At 37.0% G+C, this 24,952-nt stretch overlaps 1 protein-coding gene across 1 annotated transcript; it reads right to left on the bottom strand.

Moving 5' to 3' along the window:
* Window positions 1-18,295: 18,295 nt before the first annotated feature.
* LOC112190633 (2-alkenal reductase (NADP(+)-dependent)) lies at window positions 18,296-21,183 on the bottom strand. The gene is made up of 5 exons (XM_024330083.2): window positions 20,895-21,183; window positions 20,410-20,587; window positions 19,551-19,717; window positions 19,353-19,435; window positions 18,296-18,784 (listed from the first exon to the last, which is right to left on the bottom strand). Exons 1-5 carry the CDS (start codon window positions 21,135-21,137, stop codon window positions 18,406-18,408), a joined length of 1,050 nt encoding a protein of 349 aa, XP_024185851.1. The 5' UTR covers window positions 21,138-21,183; the 3' UTR covers window positions 18,296-18,405.
* Window positions 21,184-24,952: the final 3,769 nt, after the last annotated feature.

Below are 24,952 nucleotides of genomic sequence, written 5' to 3'. Positions count from 1 at the left end.
CCTCAATCCCATTCACCCTTTCACCCTCGTCAAGCCTCTATCTCACTCACTCTCGCTCTCACTCACACTCGATACACTCTCAGTGGGCTGTCTCCGTCGACCGAGACTCACCCTCGTTCTTCTTGGTTTAAATCTTCTGGGTTTCATAACTCATCTTTGTTCTTAAAGACTTCACCTTTCTATTTCTCTCCCTTCCAATTCAAGACCCTTTTGATTCTTCCTCACCTTTTGTCGCCACTGTTGCTCTGAAACTTTGATGGGTTCTCTCTAATTCCAACTCTTCTGCATGAGGTCTTTCTGGAGCTGCTGAGCTTTTTGACTTGAGGGGGCTCAAAGGTGATCAAACTCCGTCTCTTTTTGTTGTTGTAAGAATCATGCTTTTCATATTAGATTTTGATTATTCAGTGGCTCAATTTAAATTGATTATTCAGTGACTTCAACCTCCGATATAGCAGAGAGAGAAGACTACGTCTTCTACAGACCAACTCGTTTCCGGAAACGAAGCCCCAATTTGAGGTTATTTCTAGGGATTTGATCTAATTTTCTTCACAATTATACTTGAATATGCAATTTGATTGCCTTTCCCTTGCTAGGTGTTTGTATGCAAATGTTAAGTTTTCGATGGCATGAGAATTGAAGAGACCGTAGATGCAATGTACAATTTGGAATAAAAGTAATTGAAAGATAATAATTTTTTTTTTAATGAGTTGTTGAGTATGTTTATGTGATTGTGAATTTTGTGTATGAGGGCTCTGATCGTGTTCAATGAAATTAGGGTATCGTTCCTCTGTAATTGATGGGCTTGTTTGTTGGATGAAACTGTACCATTTCACATTCTATTGAAGATGATGGTGGTAATTATAGGAAACTTGTGTCTTTTATTAGGGATTGTATGATTCAAGTTGGAATCTTTTGGGAGGAGTGTATGTTTTGAACTCAGGACATTAGATTTGGGCAGAGCAAGTTTAGTCGGTGAATTAGACATGTTGAAAAAGCCCCAGTTTTTATTGCTGGAAATCCCTTTTCGTTTGAAACGCGGGGTTGGATGTGGCCCTTCTATTCTTGAGAAGGTTGTAGGGAGAAATAGAATTATGAGCGAGTTTATTTCTTTTGGAGAAGTAGGGGTTTGGTTATATCATTCCCCTTTAAACGCTTGTGATATAGTTGGAAGGACTGAATTTTATTGATTTACATTTAATAAGAATAGTTCACTGTGTTTTTTGGACAATCCTCTTCCTCTATGGAAACAAGAGCATAAGATATGTGCCTGAATTCAAATAAGAAAAGAAGAGAAGAAAGAGGAGAATTTGGCAGCTTTATGTAGATTTTTATAGGTGTAAAACTTGTTAGCTTAATTTTTTCTCCAGGAATTATTACTCCAAGATCTAATGTGTTTATATCTCATACCATCGGGCAGTGCATTTATTCAAAATTTGTGATCATTAGTTGAATCGTAATTTCAATAAATAAGCATGGACTTTCGAACTCTCAACAATTGTGGCATTGGATGGTCTCTAGTGTGGGAATCAAGTTTATCTGTTTTTATCTTTAAGTTTTGTTACAGGTTAACTAGATGTATGTGTTCTTGTTAACATTGAATTTATTGTAATAGAATACCTACATTTAAAGCTCTCCTTTGGTTTTTATTAATATTGGTGTTTATATAGCTACTAAAGGTATATGGTATAGGCATCGGGTGATAGCATGCATGTTGATTTATAATTTCAGCCTTGCCTAGAGTTGTTTTTAATAGTTCATCTATTGCTCTTGATAGGGAAGGTTGGTTGGTATCTAAAGATCTGAGGGTTGAAGAAGGTTAGCTGGTATCGCTGGGTTGAGTTAAGCTTGTTATCCTTAAGGTATGTCTCTTAATTTCTTCTTTGAACATGACCTTATAGATAGGACTCATGCCTTGTAGTTTGCTGCTTGTGGTTGTGAGTTATGTGATGTATATATGCCTTCTGGTTTGCTGGTTGTGCTTTTGAGTTATGGGATGTATATATGCCTTGCATTAAAGCTTAGAGATGTTAATTTTATAAATGGTTTACATTTGGTCAATAAAACAGAATATGTTTTATTCTGCTAATGCAGGTTCTTTAGGTTATTCTGCAATATGGAAAACTGCACTTTTTTAATGGAACAAAAAAATAAAATCTGGGAAGGCATAAAAGTATGAGAACTGCACTTTTTTTTTCTTTTTTTTTTGTGTGTGGTTCTATTGGTATCTATTATGTGTTAAATATATGCTTATTTGTTAAAGTACTTCCTGATGTGTGCTTTCTGCTATTTTCTTGTATGCAGTTGGCATTTTTGTTCCGTCCAGAACACAAAAGAATGGTCTTAATCTCAGCAGGAGCAAAATGGAGAGAGTTCAAGAGTCATTTGACCACCCGCTACATTCTCCCACATAGAGATAACCTTGAAATTATCGAATCTCGACCAGAGGACTATCTTTTCATTAATCAAGATGACTGGGAGATTTTTGTACAAGATAGGCTATCTGACTCATTTCTAGTAAGTTAACTCAGAACTATTATAACCTAATATTTTTGTTTTGCATTTAGTGTTTACAAGTTCAGATAGCATTGACTGGACATTGATATATAGGAACTCCATGAGAAACAAAAAATAAAACGAGCCTTAAGTAAGTATCCTCATCGGCTGTCACGTAAAGGGTACGCTGGATTGGAGGAAGAACTGGTCAGTAATCAATTTTTGGTTTCATTGTTTGTGTTTATTGATTCATTGTTTGTAGTTGCGTATATTCTGTGAATTAACAAAAAATTTATGTTAATAGTAAGCGGCATCAAAATATATAATGCACAAGTCAAAAGGCAAGGCAGAAAAGCAACTACTTGGAAAAACTGTGCGGTACAATTTATGAAACAGTTTTTATAATTTTAGTTCTAAGAAGTTGACTATTCTAGATTTTTTTTGCATAGTTGGTATTTAATATAATATTTTTAGGGTATTCCGGAGCAAAAGACCGACAAAGATTGTGGATATTTTATAATGAAATACATGAAGGAAATAGTGGAGGATAAAAACTTGGACTTTTTCAGCAAGGTAAGCAAAACTAGTTGAGGTCGCTTGTATTATGGTTATTGAAATATGGGTTACTGTGATTTTGCATGTATTCTGGTGGATATGTATATATATATATAGTTTTGGTTGTTGATTGCTCACTGGCAATTAATGTTCTTCTATTTAGTCCATGTATCTTGGCCTTGATACAGTAAAGATATATATGTTATCTATTCATGTCAATTACCTGTGTATTGCTTAGAAGTTCTATAGAATCTTGTTTTATTGGCTGGTTAGAGTTGCTTTTATATATATATATATATATATATATATATATATATATATATAAATGTTGCATAGATTCATTGTTGTTGCACAATTGAGTTCTATAGATTCTTTTTAGGAATTATGTCAACTACTAAGTACAAACCATTTTGTTTCAGTGGGAGAGAAGAAGTAAAGCAGCATATTCCCAGGAGGATATCGATGTGGTCAGAATTGAGTGGGCAAAGTTTGTGGTTAAAACATATATGTAAGATTTGTGTTGGTACTTCTTGGAGACCTAGTTCAAAGTTTGTGGTTATGTTTTGGTTGGACATGATCAGTAGCTAGTACTCTGAATTGATATGTAAGAAATACTTTATACAATTGGGTACCCTATTTCTAGTTTCGGTGTGTTTTGGCAATGTATGACAATGATGTGCTAGTAAATGACATTTGAACTAATTTGTGTTTCATATTTACCCATTTCCAGAATCAGTACGCGTAGTGCTTATTCAATTCAAACAACATATATAAGGCTATTAACTATGGTAGTACAGTATCATCAGACAACACATAAATTTACACATATAATACCTATTGTCTGAGGAACATTCAAACAACAGTTTTACTAAAGGAGACATTGTGTGCAATTCCTTGCAAAGACATGACCACACTATCACTGATGTCTGAGGTTCATTCAACACAACAGATGCTTCCAGCACATTGTTATCTCAAATGCATTCAGACAACACTTACATCTCGCAATCTGTTATCTTAAATACATTTCAGACAACAGGGGAAAAACGTATGTGTAGTCTGAGGGTCATTCAAGACAACAGATGCTTCCGGCACATTGTTATCTCAAATGCTTTCAGACAACACTTACGTCTCGCAATCTGTTATCTTAAATACATTTCAGACAACAGGGGAAAAAAGTATCTGTAGTCTGAGGTTCATTTCAGACAACAGATATGTCCTGTTATATTAAATATCTTTCACACAACAGAAACATGCTTGGTCGATATATCATGAGACAACAGCGGCAAGATGAAGTCTTGTTTGAGGTTCATTTCAGACAACAACATTCACGTATTTTTGTTGTTGGAGATTCATCAGACACAACACAACATTTAGAAAATAGTTGTCCTAAAATAATTTCACTCAACACCAAAATAACAAGCTGTTGTCTAAGTCAACACGCATTAGATTTTGGGTAAATTCAGACAACAAATTTTTGCTTATATGTGTTGTGTGACTGAGCAACAGACAACTATTTATTGACAGTTGTCTGAATGAGGTCAATCAGACATCAGGCTACTAGACAATAGCAGGTTTTTCATTCAGACAACAGTCGTTCGACAGTTGTCTGATTAACTTTGTGGTATAGTGCCAGTTGAGTTTTTGATGGGAGTTAACTGAAAGTCTATACATCATGCACTCGCATGCGTGTTTTTACAAAAGAATTCAATTCCTAGATATACGTACAGTAGCACGCACTTGACAGGCAGCTGTTAGAATCAAATATGGACTTGTCACACATTAACATTAAGTATATTGATAATTAGCTAAATGTCAAATCTAGTTTAACATGGACATAAACTTAAATCAATACTTGTAACTTAATGAAAGAGTGTATCAATTCACTAAGGTAAGTAATCCGGTTCTTGGTCTGCAAGAAAGACTACAATGAAGTGTTACATTAGGAATCTAACTAGGAAACCTAATCCGATAAGGAATGCTTTAATGGGAAGCTTCTTGAGGTTTAAGTCTCCTATATATATGGATGAATTGGTCCTTGTTGCCACCACGATTATTGCATTAGTTCTGTCCATTGAGAAGCAAGTTGATAAGCAACAGAAGGCCATCTTCAAGTGATCATTGTTGTGCAGCTGCAGAGATGGAATCCATGACAGTAATTGCTGAAGGTAAGACTTGATCCTTGTGTGATTGTTGTCGAGCTTGTTTGCATATGTTGTGAGCATGAAGTTATGGTTTTACAATTGGTATCAGAGCATAGGCTCACAAATATTAATTAAGTTTTTGCTTGGCATGAAAATCGTTTTAGGGTTTTGCAAAAAAAAAAAAGGTTTTTGGCTTTACGGGTCAAGTAACTGATCAGGTACCTGATCAAGGTAAGTTACTTAATCTAGGCCCAGTCACAGCACGCTAACTATCCAAGCCCAAACCCGACCAAAACATGAAGAACAGTTGACCGTTGTGATACAACGGTCAGTTTTTTATCAAGATGAAGGTTTGGGATTGGATTCGGAAACGCGCAAGATGTTTTCCTCTTGAGAAGGGATTCAAAACCCCAAATGTTGTGAATCAAGAAGCCTATAAAGTCGATTGCTTCATCTAGTTATCAAATTCATGCTTCCTCTGAGATTTTTTGCAGCAAATTGGGGAACAAGCAAAAACAGGTTTTTCTGTAAAAATTGTTTTCGATTCATAGCATAATTGTTAAGTTTTTGATTGTGCTCAAGAACCCTAGTAGCATTCCCGGCGTGCGTTAGACTAGAGTAGATGGTGACCGGATGAAACTTACAATTTCTTGATTGTTCTGTGGATTTCTTGGAATCGAAACAATTGTGTTTGAATGTGTATTTGTGATTTGATATGCATGTTCAATTGATTGATGATATTGCATTGTATCTGTGATTGTGTAAAACTGTATGAAGAACAAAAATCTCCCAGAAATTGTTTACACATGGTTAAAGTTGACAGATACAAGAGCTTATTTTCTTACAAGGATGAATCTGGATAGAATATAAAGTAAAAGGAGCTCATATGTTTTGTGGTTTTCTGTTGGCATAAGTGATTATGATGCATAAAGCATTCTTCATTGATGTTGGCAGAAAACACTTATCAGGTACCTGACCAAGTAACTGTACCTGATCGAGTAACAAAACTGAAATTGTGTTTTGTGTTTTAAAACTATGCTTCAGTTTTATCTTCCAAAGAAGTGGTCAAGTATGGTTTTAGAATACAAAACAGCAGTATGCATGCTTGATGAAAATAAATACGGATACTTAGAAATTTTTCTTCTGTCTAAAGATGTGGATAAATTTCTTTGGATAACTTGTTTTCATTGAACATGGCATATTGATAAAGAACTCCAGGATATTATGCTTCTGCTCAAAAGTGTTGCATAACATTGTTTTTGGTTATGGACTGACATGAATGCAAGTATGGGTTGATTAAGTTTTCTGTATGAACTATCTTTGAACTGTTCTTGTTTTTGGTTGCTTAAAGCTTAATAAAACACAGAAAACTTAAAGTTCTTTTCTTTACAAATTGAGAACTCACATGAATTTTGTTTTGCTCCTTAGGTAACTCTTACATGAACTTGAACAGTGTCTTGATGCTAACTAGAACAAATTATAGAGTTTGGCTAGACTCTGAAGAAAACTACATGGGAATGCATGAAAACATAGACTATTGCTTTATTGAGGATATGCCTGCAGAGTTGAATGAAAAGAGCACCAAGAAAGAAACTGATCTTTACAGGAAGTGGCATAGATCCAATAGAATGGCTAAGAACCTCATTCGTACCTTCATGTCTAAAACTGTCAGGGGAAGTATAGAGGAGCCTGAGCTAGCATCAGATTTTTTTGGAACTCATAGGTGCTAAGTTTAAATAAAGTGAAAAGGTAGAAGCAGTTAGGCTAACTAAGGAGTTTCATGATTTGAAGTACATGGGTTCAGGGGGAGTGAGAGAGCATATTATGAAGATGATCAATATAAATGGCAGACTCAGGGAGTTCTTGATGGGGGTTAGGGATGAACAGATAGTGCATTATGCACTGCATTCCCTACCTAATAGTTTTAGTCATCTTAGAACCAGTTACAATTCTCAAAAGGGAAACTGGACTCTAGATGAACTTATATCCATCTGTGTGGATGAGGAAGCTAGGATCAAGGAAGAAAAAAAACCTACTACAGCATAAACCTCATAGAGAAGCCTAAGAAGAAAAAGCCCCAGAACAAGCTCAAGCCTGCTCAAGCCTACTAAAGCCATAACTAAGAGTTCAACAGCTGCAGTGGCCAAGGAAAACAGGTCATTTAAGTTCAAGTGCTACTTTTGAAAAAGAGTAGGACATATGAAAAAGGACTGCACTGGCTATAAGAACTGGTTAGCCAAAAAGGGTAAGATTTTTTTTAATACAGTTTTTTCTTTAGAAATTAATCTTATAAATATTGAACCACGGTCTTGGTGGATAGATTCAGGCTCACCTATTCATATTACTAATTCTTTGCAGGGATTCATAAGGAGGAGAATCCCAAAAAGTGATGAAGTGAACCTGTGTTTGGGCAATGGCATGAGAGTGGCAGTCAAGGCTATTGGTACCTTAAAGCTCAATTTAGGATTAGGAAAATTGTTAGTTCTGAACAATGTTTTTTATGTACCTTCCATGAGAAGGAATTTGGTTTCAGTTTCTCTTTTAATAAAATCTGGTTGTAGACTTGTTATTGATTGTAATGAAATTCTTATTTCTAAAAATCCTGTTCAAATTGGTTCTGGTGTTATCTCGAATGATTATTTACAGTTAAATTGTTCAATGGCTCAACAAGAAATTTTACTTGTTGAAGATAACACAAACAGTACTAGCACTTTAACAGGTGTTAAAAGAACCAAACTAAATGAAAAGTCTGCATTTTTATGGCATAGAAGACTCGGCCATGGTTCAAAAGAGAGACTGAAAATTTTGGTGAAAAACAAAATCCTAAATGAACTTGATTTTTCTGATCTAACAGACTGTAAGGAATGCTTTAAGGGAAAAATAACCAATACTAGAAAGAAGACTGCATATAGAAGCCAAAATTTACTAGAACTCATACACACTGATATATGTGGTCCATTTAGGCATCAAACTATCTATAGGAATGTGTCTTTTATCACATTCATTAATGACTTTTCTAGATACAGTTATGTTTATCTACTTTCAGAAAAGGCACAAGCATTGAAAGCCTTTCAAATCTTTAAGTCTGAGGTAGAGAATCAACTAGAAAAGAAAATCAAAACAATAAGATCAGATAGAGATGGTGAGTTCTATGGAAAGTACACTGAATCCGGCCAACAAAAGGGTCCATTTGCCTTGCTTTTGCAAGACAATAGAATTAAAGCTCAATACACAACACCCTATAATCCACAACAGAATGGTGTTGCAGAGAGAAAGAATAGGACTCTTTTGAACATGGTTAGATGTATGATGTGTACAACTCGCTTACCAAAATTTCTGTGGGGTGAGGCTTTAAAAATTGCAAATCACATTTGCAACAGGACACCTAGTAAGTCTATAGAAAAGACTGCTTTTGAGCTTTGGTGTGGCAGGAAACCTAGTCTTCATCACTGCCATGTTTGGGGATGCCATGCAGAAGCTAGAATTTATAATCCAAACTTGAATAAACTTGACCCCAAAACTGTTAGTTGCTATTTTATAGGTTATCCAGATAAATCTAAAGGCTATAAATTATATGCTGCTCATCATTCACCTAGAATTTTTGAAACACAACAAGTAAAGTTTCTAAGTGAAAAAGTTCACAATACAAATTTTGAGGATTTAACCTCAGATTTTGAGGAAATTGTGTCAGATGAGAATATAAGTGTAGCATTGCGTTTAGAACAAGAAGTAACTGATCATGTAACTAATCAGGTACCTGATCAAGTAGCTGTACCTGGTCAAGTAACTGACCAAGTAACTGATCAAGTACCTGTAACTGGTCAAGTAACTGACCAAGTAACTGATTAAGTACTTGTACCTCAACCTAATCTTGATAATCCTCAGCCTAGAAGATCACAGAGAGTAAGAAAACCAACTTATGGGGGGGGAAGAGAGTGACTACATTGTTTATTTGCAAGAAGCAGAAATTGAAATGGACTGTGCAAAGGACAATGATCCAATTACATTTAATCAGGCCATTGAAAGTAGTGAATCTCATCAATGGCAGCTAGCAATAGAAGCAGAAATTAATTCCATGAGTCAAAATGCAGTTTGGGAATTAGTTGAACCTGACCCCAAACAGAAGCCTATAGGTTGTAAATGGGTTTTCAAAACCAATAGAGATGCAAATGGCAATGTAGAGAGACATAAAGCAAGGCTAGTTGCTAAAGGTTTTACACAGAATGAGGGCATTGACTTTACTGAGACTTTTTCTCCAGTTTCTACAAAAGACTCGTTTAGGATAATCATGGCTTTAGTTGCTCATTTTGATATGGAGCTGCACTAAATGGATGTTAAAACAACTTTTTTGAATGGTGAACTAGATAAAGTGATTTATATGAGGCAGCCGGAAGAGTTTGTACAAGCTGGAAGTGAAAAGTTAGTGTGCAAGTTAAGAAAATCAATTTATGGCCTTAAACAGGCTTCTAGACAGTGGTACAAGAAATTTTATTATGTGATTTCTACTTTTGGATTTACAGAAAACCTTGTTGATGAGTGTGTTTATTTGAAGACAGTTGGGAACAATTTTATTTTCCTAGTTCTCTATGTGGATGATATATTTTTGGCTAGCAGTAACATTAAATTGCTTAAGGATACCAAGAGTTTTCTGTCAAAGAATTTTGACATGAAAGACTTAGGAGAAGCATCTTATGTACTAGGTATTGAAATTAAAAGAGATAGAGCACAGAGCCTACTTGGTTTGTCTCAACAGAATTATGTTACCAAAATTTTAAAGAGATTTGATATGGAGAAGTGTGCAACAGGAGAAGTTCCTATGTCTAAAGGTGATAAATTGACCAAGAATCAGAGTCCCAAAAGTGATGTTGAGAAAGACAATATGGAGTCAAAGTCTTATGCCAGACTTGTAGGAAGTCTCATGTATGCACAAGTCTGCACTAGGCCAGACTTGTCTTTTGCAGTAGAGATTTTATCAAGGTTTCAATCCAATCCAGGTCATGAGCATTGGGTAGCTAGGAAGAAAGTGTAGAGATACCTGCAGAGAACTAAAAGTCACATGCTAGTTTATAGACAAGTGGAGGATCTGAAACTTGTTGGATTTTCAAATTCTAATTTTGCAGGGAATTATCTAGACTCCAAGAAGTCGACTTGTGGATATGTATTCATGCTTGCAGGAGGTGTTATTGCTTGGAAGACCATGAAACAAACACTTGTTTCAACCTCCACCATGCAACCTGATTTTATTGCAGTGTATGACACTATGTGTGAAGGACTTTGGATAAGGAATTTTTTCATGTAGACCAAAGTGTTAAGTCACATTGTGGCAGACACACTTGTGATTTATTGTGATAATGAAGCAGCTGTTTTCTTTAGCAAGAACAGTAAAAGGTCAAATAATTCCAAGCATATTGATCTAAAGTATTACAGTGTTAGAGAAAGAGTAAATTATGGTGAAATAGCTGTTTTGAGTATTGACACAAATTCACAGCTAGTAGATCCCTTCACCAAGGCATTATCAGTGGCTGCATTCCAGAAGCATACAACAAACATTGGAGTTTTAGCTAGCTTAGATGTTTAAATTCAGTAGAGAGAGTTAGTCCAGTTGGAGCATTTAAAATTCTAAGGTTTTTTGAGTTCTTGTATTTTCAGTTGTGATCTTTTGACTTTATTTATCACAACTTATTTGTAATGGCAGTTTATTATTATCAATAAAATTTTTGAGGTATTTTCAGATTTTGGTTATTGTTGCAGCTTTTATAAAATGTTCTGAAAATGATCAATTTTGTTTAAAATATCATACTTGTCATGTAACATCCTGTATCTTCACTTACTCGTTTACTAGTCATTTGGACGGTAAACGACAACTACTTTCACTTTTTACCCTAATTCGTTTTTTTTTTAGTGGCCCTAAAAGTTGACTTTTTGATCGGGCCAAAATTTGAGAAAACTTCCTTCATGAAAGTTGTAGAGGACGTTAAACCGAGCGCGTGCATATGTGGTACGCTAAAATCGGAGTTCGTATGCGAAAGATTAAAGTTACTGTTCATGGTTACTGTTGACGGTAACTTTCTATAAATAGTTGAGTTACTGTGGTAGATTTCCATTTTCGGAAATCTACCGAATTTCCTCTCTCTTCTTCCCCGATTTCCTTTCCCTTCTGCTCGTTTTCTTCCACCGGCGAATTCTTCCGTTTCCGGCCACCCCACGACTGAATCCGGGCACCGGCAGGCTCGCCTCCTCCTCCTTGTCATGCCTGGGGTGGTGTTTTGCGGTGGCTCGACCAGATGAGCTCGGAATTGAGCCGCGAAGGTTACTGTAGCCGAATGGAGGTTTCGTCGATTTCCGGCGATTCCGGCCGTTTCCGGCCACCAAACCACTGTCAAAGGCGCGGTTTTTGCCAAGGATTGTTTTGCCCCTAGCCTTGAGCCACGATTTGCAGTGTAGAAGGAGAATCAAGGAGAACCCGATTCTAGGGTTCTTGGGTTTTCTGAGCTCGTGTTCAACGGCCAAATTGAAGCTCTTCGAGGTAAAATTGGAAAATGTTATTAACATGAAAAATGTTGGGTCTGATGAGTAGGTGGCGCCGTCGAAATTTGGTGACCATTGGAGGTGATGGCCACCGGCGCGTGAGCCCCACGCGCCGCCACTGTGGGTGGCGCGTGGAGGATTGTAGGGCAGTGTTTTAATTCCGGTTTTTAGCCCATTAAATCCTATAAATTGTGTAGAGCTTGTATGGGAAGTTTGGTAATTTTTGGAGAAACTTGGAATTAATTATGAATTTTTGAAGTTTAGGGTTTCGGTTATCGAATTACGAGAATCCGACCGTCGGATATCTCTCGGTTCTGCCTTGGAACCTTTAAATTAACGAATTGGTATTAGTGGTATAATTTAGGCTGAATCCGAGGAGAATGGGAGATGTAATTATGAGGAATTGATTTTAGGAATCGTATTAAATTATTGAATAATTTTTCACGGAATATAATCGTGTACAGGATGACGTACCGAGCTATTGCTCGATGACGGAACTCGAATGCGTGATCGTCGGAATAGTACTGTGAGTGGACTTTTGTTTTTAAGTAAATGATGCATGCATTTATTTTGAATTTATTGGTTTATTTAATTATCGTTTTATTTATCGAGCATGATATTTTGTCTTGGATTATAATTTGACATTGATTTTTCATGAGTTTCAGATATGAACTTATTATGCTCGGATTTGGGATTTATGATTTAAGTTCAGAAATATGATTTATCGTCGGAGATTATTTATACATTATTTTCAATTATGATTCGGAAATGGATTTTGAGCCTTCGATAAGTATCTCCGATATATGGCTTTTATTTGAAAGCATGATTTTCAACGAATTATTTCCGAAGTGATTTCCGGAATTATGCTATTTATATTATGTTTCTATTCGTCGATTTGAGATTTATGAAAGATTTTCGAAATGGGATTTCGATGGAATTAATTCTTGTTTATTTATTCGATCTTTGGTTTTGGCATTGGGAATGCCTTAGTAATGATTTCGGTTTGAGAATTATGATTTTGTTTGATCTCGCCGTTCTGCTATTGATTTAAGATACTCCTGACGTGTGGGACACGTCGTTGGAAATTCATTTGCGAGAGTTGGGGAAGTTTTATGGATTTATGTGGTTTTCGGATTTTCTTTTGTCATACTTTGGGTGACTATTATCATTGCTAGCATTGATCTTCCGCCTTTGTGGCAAGGTGATGTAATCACCGAAGCCCTCCGCCTTTGTGGCGCTGGTTACTATCTTTGTGACAGTAATTCTGAAGCCCAGTATCCTATCGCTACACTTAGTGGCGTAAGGGTATATTACGAGAGTAATGGGAGTACTTTAGCCTGGGAGGCTCATTCGTATGGCTATCATCTTCCCCTACTCATTGTATTATTGCTAGGCTAGCGGGGTTTAGTCCTATTTTCACTGTAGCCAGCGGGGCTGATCTTATTTCTTTTCTTGAGAAACGAGATTTCCGTTTTTCATTATAATTTTCGAATGTCGTGACTAGCGAGGCTAGTCAGTGTATCGTTTTGAAATTCTTGGTTTTAAAGCTAAATGTGTTTTCTTATTGCTGCACGCATCGGGTTTTTAAAGAAATAAACGTGGGAAAGTATGAAATCTTTTTCTTTTTAATTTGTTTATTTTTGTCCACTCACGCTAACGTTTTTACGTACTTTTCCCTGGGCCCTTCGGTTTTCAAATGCCCAGTTTGCAAGCGAAATTAGATGAGGTCGGGCGTACATGGAGTTGAGGCATAGCCAACAGCATTGCTTCCGCGTACTCATTCTATTTCTGTGTTCTTTGTTACCTAATGGAATAGTATTGCTCTGATAACCTGTGAAATTAATCTTGTATTGTGGGTTGAGACTGTTATTTGTGAAATTGGAGTTGTGTTTTGGGGAGCAGGTGGCTCCAGGAGGATAAGGATTGGTTGATTTAGGAGTGTAAATGTTTTCCTACAAGTTTTGGGTAGCCTACTTTTAGGGGAAGTTCTGCCAAATTTTTGATAGAATTTCTTCTAAGGTGGGCCCTGCAGGGCCACTTCGGATTTCGGGGTAAAATCCGGGGCGGGTCCTGTCATGTCATCAGATGGCTTAAATCATGTATAGCATGATGTTAAGGTTCAAGCAATAATTTTAAGCCATCAGTGTTCAGTAAATTTGCTTGAGTTTCTAGTTTTAGAAACATAAAGTAGGACCTAATATATGTTTACTTGTTGATACACATTAACATATATTGTATCACTCTGGTTTGATATATGTGGATTGCAGGAGCTTATGTTTGTGGTTTTGAAACTCTGCATTTTTGTTAAAATGTATACTGTTTCTTGCTTTGCATAAGTAACTGTGATCTGATCATGTTGGAATGGAGTTCTGGTTTGAATTGTTGTCTGGCGCGCACTTCAGTAGGTTAAATAGATTATGGTATTTATTGGTGCAAGTTATCAAGGTTAATATGTGTCAGTCCAAGGGGGAGATTGTTAGAATCAAATATGGATTTGTCACACATTAACATTAAGTATATTGATAATTAGCTAAATGTCAAATCTAGTTTAACATGGACACAAACTCAAATCAATACTTGTAACTTAATGAAAGAGTGTATCAATTCATTAAGATAAGTAATCCAGTTTTTGGTTTGCAAGAAAGATTACAATGAAGTGTTACATTAGGAATCTAACTAGGAAACCTAATCCAATAAGGAATGCTTTAATAGGAAGCTTCTTGAGATTTAAGTCTCCTATATATATGGATGAATTGGTCCTTGTTTCCACCACTGTTATTGCATTAGTTCTGTCCATTGAGAAGCAAGTTGGTAAGCAACAGAAGGCCATCTTCAAGTGATCATTGTTGTGCAGCTACAGAGATGGAATCCATGACAGTAATTGCTGAAGGTAAGACTTGATCCTTGTGTGATTGTTGTCGAGCTTGTTTGCATATTTTGTGAGCATGAAGTTATGGTTTTATAGCAGCGACCTAGCTAGGTGTGCGGAATTGATCAAAAGTTACGTATATATATATTTTTGGGAAGCGCGCAATCGATCGGATTCTTTTATCTTAATTTCTTGAGAAAAGAACCCAGTCAAGATGGATCGATGTATAAGTACGGTACCAGCCTATAAAAAACAAAGAATCCAAAAATATATAGTTAACAAAGTCGACTTGATCAGAAAGGTACAAACATATAGTACTATCTTGATATATATACTCGTGAAATCCTGGGCATAGGGAACTAATCGATCCCGACCTTATCAAATAGGTCAATCCCAGCCCTGAGCCCTCCCTTCTTCCTAGCTTGCTTCAGTTCCAGCTTTCCAGGTCCGTCCCTTAAAACTTAAATCTTAATTTGTTTACACTAGGCATCGCCCTCTTAAGTCATTGCTTAGTTAGAAATCAAAACCTGCAATAACTAACTAATTCAGTTCAAAAGTCAGCTCTCCCATCCCGATCCAGTCAACTTTAACCTACGGAAACTCACTTTTCAGCACTCAATTAGTACCGTACCTTTCCAGCACACATATTTGTTTAACAGTATCTGCATGCTAATAACCAAGCCTCTTACCAATTACAATAATGACACGTTTACTTACTTGGAATAGAAAATAATCATGAATCGGAGATAGGTGGAATGGGAGAAGAAAGGAATTGGTATTGATTCCGGAGGAATGATTCCTAAACCCATCTCCCCCCTTCGTAATTGAATTCCTGAGTATTCAGGAATCGATTTTTGATAAGGAGGTGGGACCTACATCTATTCTGATTCCTTCATGTGTTAGTAAACGCAGAAATTCTTTTACCCGGAATCATTTCGATTCATTTATGTGTTAGTAAACACAGGAATGTTTTTACCCCGTAATCATTCTCTTTCCTTCCAAGTAAGTAAACGTGCCCTAAAAGGTATGGCTAAGCTGACTTGTTAATCGAGACTGATTTTATCCTCTGAGGTATGAACCCGTCGCATTTATTCATATCATAATCTAAGTTTACAATGGCGTTTAAAATTAAATACTGATTAATATTTGTATCAACTTTGTGTCCTCCGCATATATACAGACAACATGTATACCTAAACCTTTATTTTTTCTAGGGTCCTTGACCAAAAACCCCAAAATGCCAAAGTTATCCCACTTACCCCAGCAACAAATTTTTATTTCCACTAACCCAATTTAAATTGAAATGACTATTCTACCCACTTCCTAATTAAATAACTACAGCTGGTACTCTCTATCTCTCTCCTCTCTGTCTCTCTCTCCAGACTCTCCCCTTCTCTCTCTCTCTCTCTCTCTCTCTCTCTCTCTCTCTCTCTCTCTCTCTCTCTCTCTCTCTCTCTCTCTCTCTCTCTCTCTCTCTCTCTCAAATCCTTCCAAGCATATCGGAGAAAACTCTCTCTCGGAGTCCGACTATGTTGCGGTGGCGTCGAACCCAGACCAGGTCGAGTTCCTGGCCTGTCTTCTGTTCCACAATTCGATGGAGGTTCTAATCAACTCGGCAGCGTGCATCTTCTTCTTCTTCTTCTTCTTCTTCTTCTTCATCTTTAGCTCTCAAATCTTGATTCGAATTCAGGTGATTTAGCAAAGCTTCAGATCCATGGGAAATGGTAGATCTATAAAGGATAGAGATGATGAGTTTGGCAAACAAGGAAAGAAAATCTAGCAGAGACGAAGAAAAAGGGACTAAGAGAGAAAGTTAGAGAGAGAGAGGGGTAACTATAAGGTTTTTTCTGCTGCTTTTTTTTTTTTTCACCTAGTCATCAACCCGGTTCTTCCGCCTTGCAGATATACGCAGTCTGACTATTGATTGGGGTGCCCAAATCAATTTCTAGCTTTTTTTTTTTTTTTTAAAGTAACGGGACATAAGGAAAGCAAAAAAGAAGTTTTGAATGTCTATTGCCCCCAAATAGAAGTCTATTACCCCTCTATTGGAGGGCAATAGACAGCTATTAGGGGGCAATAGACGTTTTGAATTGATGTAATCTCCTTTTTTTTTTTTCTATAATCAAAGTTTTATTTGTCTAAATTTATGGAGATTAGTTCTCATTCCGGCAACTGAAAGTCCTATTAAGGGGCAATAGACGTCTATTGGGGGGCAATACATGGTTGATAGTAGTCTATTGGGGGCAATAAACGTCTATTAGGGGGCAATAGAAGTCTATTGGAGGGCAATAAAGGTCTATTAGGGGGCAATAGATGTTTATTGGGGGCAAAAAAACTTTTCAGTGAGATTTTCAGCAAATTCCAGTGGGCAGTAGCCGTTGACCAGAATCAGGCGAAAGTTGACCAGATTCCGGCGTGACGAGACTCCGGCGAAGTCTCCCATGGTTTCTCTCTCTTCCATTTTCTCTCTCTCTGAGTAACAAAGGGGTGAGGGTAAAATGGTATTAAAAAAAATTAAAAAACAAAAAAAAAATCTTAATGGGGTATTAGGGAAGACCTCCTTAGAGTGTTTTGGGTAAGAGGGAATTAAAAAAACTTAATAGGGTAAGTGGAAAAAAAAAATCTCTAAAAATGGTGTAAATGGACAAAAACCCTTTCTTCTAATCCATCACATAAAACCAAACTAGCCAGTCAAAATATATATTAAAATGCCAAAGAAAGCTAAATTAAGAAAGAAAACTTTCATACAAATTACCAAGAAAACCAAACCGGCTAGTCAAAATAAATATTAAAAGGGTGGGTCTTTCTAAATGTACCCAGTAAATATCTAAATACACCCAGCACTTAAAATATTGTCCTATAACTTCCAACTTTACCCTTGCTTTGATTTACAAACCCAGCAACCAAATCCAAGAGACGTAGAAGACAATGGGCTACGTACTGCTTCATTGAGTTCAATACTCCTCTGGAAGCCGAACTTGCCAGGGAGAAGACTCATGGATACAAGTGATTTTGGATTTGGGAAGCTGTTAGGCTATCTTGCATTTGCATTATTGTACCTTGATTTTATGAGAACTTCACACAATAGTTTCAGCAATCAATATGAATGGACTGATGTAAACTTTGTTGCATCTTTGGCAGCTTGCTGTGATTCTTACAGAAACAACATGGAGGAGAATCCGAGCTTTGTTTTTGTTGCTTTCGTTGAAAACTTTTCTTTATTGTTGTACAAAGAGACACAAATTTGGAGCCCTTCACAGCATCTTGCGTTTTTTTTTGCTGGGTTTTTAGCTTGGTGTATTTTACTTAAGGGTAAATTTAGAAAATTTAATATAATATTCTAGGGCTGGGTATGTTAAGATATTTGCTGGATACATTTAGGAACACCCATATTAAAATGCCAAAGAAAGCTGAATTAAAAAAGAAAAGTAGAAAGATTTCAAACAAATTTCCAAGGAACGCTTCATGAGGGCCAGCTATATGGGAAGCCCAAAGGTAGCCCTTAAGGTCTCTTTCAGCGTAGCCCCTCGAGGCTCAAGCCCATTAAAATGGGTTTCCCCAGTAATATTTCAGCCCACAAAATTTCGTCATATGATAAGCCCAAAGGCCCAAGCTCAGTTTGGGCCATAGATGGCCCCATTGCACTGTCATGGGTGGAGACAATTAAAAAAAGGCCTTCCTTGCCTAACATTTAACATGGGGATGGAAATTTCACTAATTCAAGCATAACCTCACAAATTTTATTTCATGTTAAACATACTTGGAACAAGCAAGATATACAACAAGTACAGGGAAAGGCCTCCAAACTCAGTACGTTACCTACTGGTGGGAAATTGAAACTAGTTGTTTGCCAACATTGCGACCACTAAAGAGTCCTACCAACGCTGATGGTCCGTTCTCAAGGCCTTCAGCAATGTCTTCCAAGTATATCACCTTTCCCTCTCTTATGCAAGGCAGAATATAGTCCAGGTACTTGGGATAGAGGTGATAGTAATCGCGGACTGTAAATCCTTGCAAATGAATCCGCTTGTATACAAGGCACATCAAATTTGTCACACCTTCAGGCTTTTCAAGATTGTACTGTGAAATCATTCCACACACTGCAATCCGGCCGTGAACTCTCATGTTGAGCAGGACTGCATCCAGAAATTTTCCACCAACATTCTCAAAGTATATGTCAATGCCTTCTGGAAAATACCTGATCATCATACAGCTAATTAAGTGCTAGTTTCATTGAGACATCGACTGCTCAAACCAGTTCAACGAGACCATTGATAAAGGGTCAACCCTTGCAACTCTTTAATTTAAAGGACTGGTCAACAAAAACGATGCATCTTTTCAAATGGAAAGTTTTTCATATTCCAAATGTCCAACAAGAAGTCATAAATCCACATTAACCATTAGAAGACTCATTGCCTACAAGACTAATGAAACTCCCAAACTCTTTGTGATTGAAGGAAATAATGTTGGAACAGATTCTTAGATCGTGATTTCCTTTTTCTTATCTGAGTTCTCAATGTTTTTCTTTCCTATTCTGATGAAAACATAGCTAAACACAGTGCTATCTCACTGTATGGCCTGGTTCATATGCAACTTTAAGTTGTATAGGCCATATCCGACTTACTTTTGCAGCAATTTGTGAAGATATATAGATGAAGCCAAGTTTGAGTATTTACGGGAAATAGACAAGGAGATCAATGAATCTCAACATATGTTATTTGAGTTCCAGAGCAATATTAAGGTTCCTTGGTAAATTATGGACTGACCTTTTCAGAGCTGCGGTTAAGTCATGCTCTTCCTTATAGTTGAAAGCTTCATCAAAATTTAACTTATTCTTCAAAAGGTCAACCTAGTATGAAAGCAGTTCAGAAGAACAAGAGTATCAGTCTTGTGTGACCAATATATTACACTCTAAACGGCATCTGACAGGCATGTAAATTGGCCAATTGATGTTAACTTTATACCTTTTCTTTACTTCCAGCACTTCCAACGACATAACAACCCAACAATTTTGCTAATTGTCCAACCAGCTGACCAACGGCACCTGATGCCGCTGAAATGAAGACATATTCTCCCTTCTTAGGAGAACAAACTTCATTGAAGCCTGCATAGGCGGTCATCCCAGGCATACCTATAAAAGGACAATGAATAAATGCACACAAATTTACAGGGAGAACTGAGAGTAAAAGCAGAAGATACATGGCAAAGACTACAGAAACATAGTAACATACAGCTTTTAATACCAGTAGAATTGGCTCTACTAGTGCCTGTTCTCCAACCACTATAAAGATGAAGACAAGACCTTGCTTATAAGTTATAACTCATAAGTCCCAGCTCAAGTTAAGTAATTGAGGAGACTCAACCCAAGCTGATATCAGCATCTCTTTTATAAAGTTCTGCTACAAATATGATTGCAATTTCCAATGGCCAAGCGAACTATCAAAGTCTCAAACATCTTGGAGTCCAGAAGTGAAAACATGCATCACAGACTCGCTCCAAAGCAATATAACAATGCGCTTGAAATATTTTACAGTAGTTTGCAAAAGTTCAAGTTATTACCCTGAAACTTAAAAGAGGCGCCATTATATAAAGTGGTAATACAGAATATTGCTATGTTATTTTCTACAGTCACCAATGAGCTGCCAGCTCCCACCTAAGAATTATATTTCTCCTAAAATGTCCTAATTAATATTCTAGATTGGGACACTCATTGAAATGGCCATCTTATATAAAACAGTTGCCAATAGTTGATGAGACAAACAGATGAGTAAAGTAAACCAAGAAAGATACGAGCATATATGAATTTGTGAGCAAATGACTTACCAAGTATACCGGTATAGTAGGAAAGAGGAACGTCAGCGTGTTGGATCTTATGGAGGCTTTCTGGTTGCGTGATTAAGGTGTAGTGTTCCCATTTGGTTATTCCCCAGACAAGTTCACCTTCCTTAAAGTCTGGGTGCCCAGAATCTACAACTTCACCCACTCCATGCCCACTCAAAGGCTGCATTAATTAATAACCATTAGAATTGTTTGGCCATTATAATCTCTAACACTGGAAACTGAAACTGTATATATACCACCAGTCAATGCTTTAAAAAGTTCCAAGTAACTAGGATGTAATCAAGTTCAGTATAAGAGAAGAAAATTGGAATCGCAGGTTGATAATTTTATATGGTAGAAATAAAAAGAGAGAGAGAGAGTCTTGAAACTGAAAACCCCAAAATTTTGTATGGAAGCAAAAACAATTAAAGGAAAATTGAAGAGCGCAATTAAGTAAAGAGAGAATTGAAGGAATCATCATTACATACGGAGCCAGGGGCATAGGGCGTAAAATAAGATGAAGTTTCGTCTCCAGGTTTCCTCATGCGGATGCGCATGACTGGATCGCAGGACAAGTAGAGGTTCTTGAGCAAAACGGAATTGGGAGCATCTGCCGGAACTTTGAGTCTGATGGTGGAAGCATCTGTAACGACCATGTCCGACTCTTTGGGAAAGCCTTCGACATAGTTTTTGAACAACACTTGTTTGTTCTTCACTTCAAACTCCGCCATTGCGTTATTGCTTTGCTTTGCGTCTCTGTTTTTTTTCAGTTAAAACTTATAAGTAGAGTCTTTGTTTTAATACTATAGTATACAGGCTTTCTTCCTTTTCTGTTCTACTTGTACGTACTCCGGAGACTAGTATTTCATTGGCGCTTACGGTTCATCATAATTTGAATTGTTTTTACATCAGCGCTTACGTTTGTCTTCTATACTCTCCTGTGTAATTTCCATTTAAAAAGAAAAAGAATTTATTCTACTAATTCCTTGTGTCACAGTAATAAACCATCAAAGTGCACATGATAGGGTGCACGAGTCTCAGAATTTTCATTCATGCATAGTCTCTTCTGTGGCCTGTGTTGATGTCTTGGCTTGAAAAAATAAACTTGTTAGATTAGAAACTCATCTCTGTTTATACACGTTTTACTTTATTAATATTGAACTCAGAACAGCTAGAACTAAATCAACTGATAGCAGACATACCATTTCACCACCAACATAAATCATACATTGTAGTTAGAGACTCATAATATACACTACAACATCTTCTATCTGTCTCAATGGTAGTTCTACAGTACTTTAGGGTTCCAAACTAATTGAAAACTGACAACAATTACAGTTCCCTGTTTGTTTAATTTAGTGCTCAAGTTCTTGGCCGACCCGTATTGGATCCTGTTCCCAAGTTATATCAGAAATCCAGAATCACATGGAATGTCATAATTCTGCCCAATAGTGCCGAGTCTTCTGTATACTTTAAGCATTGTAGACCTCTGAAATGGATATGGCTGAACGCAGTCACATGCAATTTTAAGGAACTGAATGATCTCCTCATCAAACCCTTGCCCAATTAGATGTCTATCAATGGCGTCATTGAAAATGAATGAGCTAGTTGAAACATGATCAATCCATTCAACCAAAGTCCTGTACAGACTGTTTGAACAGCCAGTAGTTATAGGCTCCTTGCCTGTGATTAGCTCAACAAGCGCAACTCCATACTCATACACATCCTTCTTCACAAAATCTGACTCCCACAGCCCGCTGTTAACATACTGCCCGGACTCACTGTCACTTGAGCACAAAAACATTACTCCTCCTCGGTTCGAGATGATTGCATTTCCAAAGTTGGACATATTGGCCGGGTTCAAAATAATGATCAAGCAATATACAGTTTGAGCTTAGGCTGCGGTGGACTATTCAGAATTTGGTGTTATGGTGGAGACATGCCAAGCCTCTTGCAACCCCAATGGCGATCTTAACTGGGTGCAACCAATTATAGAGGTTTCCGTTTGACGTGTATTTGTACACAAGAAGCTTCTCATTGTTTTGTATGCAGAATCCGAGCAGAGGAATCAAGTTAACGTGCCTCAATCTGCTCAGAGCCAGTAGCTCTGATATGAATTGCTTCTCAGATTGTTCAGAGTCATGATGCAACTTCTTAACCGCAAGAAACCAACCATTTGAAAGTGTGGCCTTGTACATATATAGTCCCCATTTTTCCAAATCCAATAACATTGTCCAAACTGAAGCTGCCAGTTGCTTTATTCAGTTCTGTAAAACTCATTTTATTTATTGTTCTTTCAAACCTGCTAAACTGTGGACAAAAGTTACTGCATATCACAAAATATACATTCCTGTTCAACAAAATAGCAATAACATTACTTTTTCTGCAGATGCATGCTTGTACATATATATATATGTGTCTTTAAAACGAAAAGGAAAATCATTGTGAAGCATTGTTTAACTAATATAATCGCTTGTGCTCTTGTACTCTCCAATGTGATTGATTATAGTCAATCCTTAACTAATCCATCAATTTCTTCATATAGTGTTGCCCACTCAAACTAGATTTTGGCCTTCAATCATGCAAGAAACACATCATTTCCATGTCCAAAGCTAAAAACTGACCCTAAGTGGACTCTCATCATCTCCAATTTATGAAGAAATTGATGAATGAGTCTACTAATGGCATTGGTTGATCATATTGGAGAGTATAAGGACATATGTGATCAAATTAGAAGTTTGGGGACACAAATGATTTTAGGTTTAAAGTTTAGGGTGGTAAAATGATTTTAGCTCTAAATAATATGATATCTATCTCCTCTACTGTATTGGATTATATTCGCTCTTCTTCTCTTGTCCTTGGCAACTTCGAGTACATTGGTTAAATTTTCTTATATAGGATCTCACAAATTGTAGACCCCGTGAAATTCCGAACGTCACTTTTGGACGGGATAATTTTTCACAACCTTTGTTCAGCTAAATACTTTTGGAATTAGTTTGGGCTCGGGCCTCAGGCCCAAAAATAGCATAAGATTGGAGTCCAAAATTTACTTTGGGCACCCAACAGACGGGTATGCTAGTGAACCTAACCCAATAAGTTAGTTGACCTTGACCCGAACATCTCCCTTGATCCTGTAAGGTTCTTGTAGCTCGTAATAACATCCTTGCATAATTTTGAAATCTACTTGAGCGTGTGTTTACGATTTTCTTATTGTACTTTTCTTAACAATTGGCGGAATTTCTACTCGCCTTACCCGACGCTTACTCGTTAACCATCCCACCAACTTTCAAAAGCACAATTTATTTACTCATTCTGTTTTTCAAACTCGAACAAAATTCCGACAAAACTTACTTTGCCATTTTTCTATCTAAATACAAGTTTGGTGAGGCTCAATCCTTATTTGGTCTTGCCAACACTTTAATTTGAGTTTTCTTGTATTTACTTATTTTACTTTTATTTTTCCCCATTATTTTGGTTTTTACAACCTATTATTTTACCCCAAATTTATCTGATTCAATTCCTTCACTTTCCCCAAGCTAAGTCATCTAGCCCACACGCAAAGCCCAACTTTTCCTCTTTCTTTGTTCATGTCAAAGTTGGGTAGAGGGAAAAGAAACCTCGATCAGCAACTCTGTTCCACGTTATCACCATGCATATGGCAACTCCTCCAAGAACATCACTCCAGACATTCAAAAGGGAGAGTCCCAAACCAGAGGTCGTCGTCCACCCTCCTCTTCTCGCCCTTTCTCTCTTTGCTGGGCATATCAGTGTGTTTGCATGCCTCGAAACTCCAAGTTAGGGACTTCCGATAAAAAAACTTTCTTCATAAAAATTGTTTGCCTATGTCTCCTCTATCTATCCTCCAAATTTCAGCTCTATCGGATTCATTTTGAGACCTGTATACCCCTCGAAGCGGAAGCCGTTCGGATGCAAGCCTGTGGTTGAACCCAAAATAACATTTTTTCCCGTTAAGGGAGACTCGAAGAAAACCGGGCCAGTATCCGTGGCCCAAGCTATATATTTTCGATAAGCTCGGAATATATTGTTTTGAGGCTAATCAAAGCCTACTTGGAGATCAAGCAATTTTGAAGCAAATCTGGATATTCCTTGATTTACTAGTGATTATCAAATCTTTGATAATTAAGGATGACTTATTTGCTTGAATGCCAATATGTGTACGAGAGGAGCCATGCGAATCTTCCCATACAATTAATATATTCGCAAGGGGACGTGGCCTACGCGAATGGTTTATACAATTGCTCATGCATATGGGTCAATTAAGCAAGAAATCAAAGGGTCTCACATAGCCATTATGGACGTGGAGCAGTTGGAGGAAGAGTCAATCATGCTTGATTGCAATGAGGCTTATATATATATATATATAATTGCACATGCATGGCAGACAAACAATTAAGGAAGGATGGCCATCAAATATTAGCTGTCAGTGAGATGCAAAGAGTCATGGTGTTATACAATCAAGTTTGCTCGCGAATCTAAACAGAAGGACATATATATATATATATATATATATATATGTATAAGCTAA

The sequence above is a fragment of the Rosa chinensis genome, chromosome 2, assembly GCF_002994745.2.
Source record: "Rosa chinensis cultivar Old Blush chromosome 2, RchiOBHm-V2, whole genome shotgun sequence".
Lineage (NCBI taxonomy): Eukaryota > Viridiplantae > Streptophyta > Magnoliopsida > Rosales > Rosaceae > Rosa > Rosa chinensis.
This window is presented reverse-complemented; position numbering and strand designations above follow the sequence as displayed.

What these genes read in the sequence shown, in the direction of transcription:
- LOC112190633 (XM_024330083.2), bottom strand. Translation starts at nt 21,137, where the DNA reads ATGGCGGAGTTTGAAGTGAAGAACAAACAAGTGTTGTTCAAAAACTAT. An exon ending in GTGCTGGAAGTAAAGAAAAG is followed by an intron (nt 19,436 to 19,550) that starts GTATAAAGTTAA and finishes CTTTCATACTAG; the next exon opens with GTTGACCTTTTGAAGAATAA. An exon ending in TTAACCGCAGCTCTGAAAAG is followed by an intron (nt 18,785 to 19,352) that starts GTCAGTCCATAA and finishes TATGATGATCAG; the next exon opens with GTATTTTCCAGAAGGCATTG.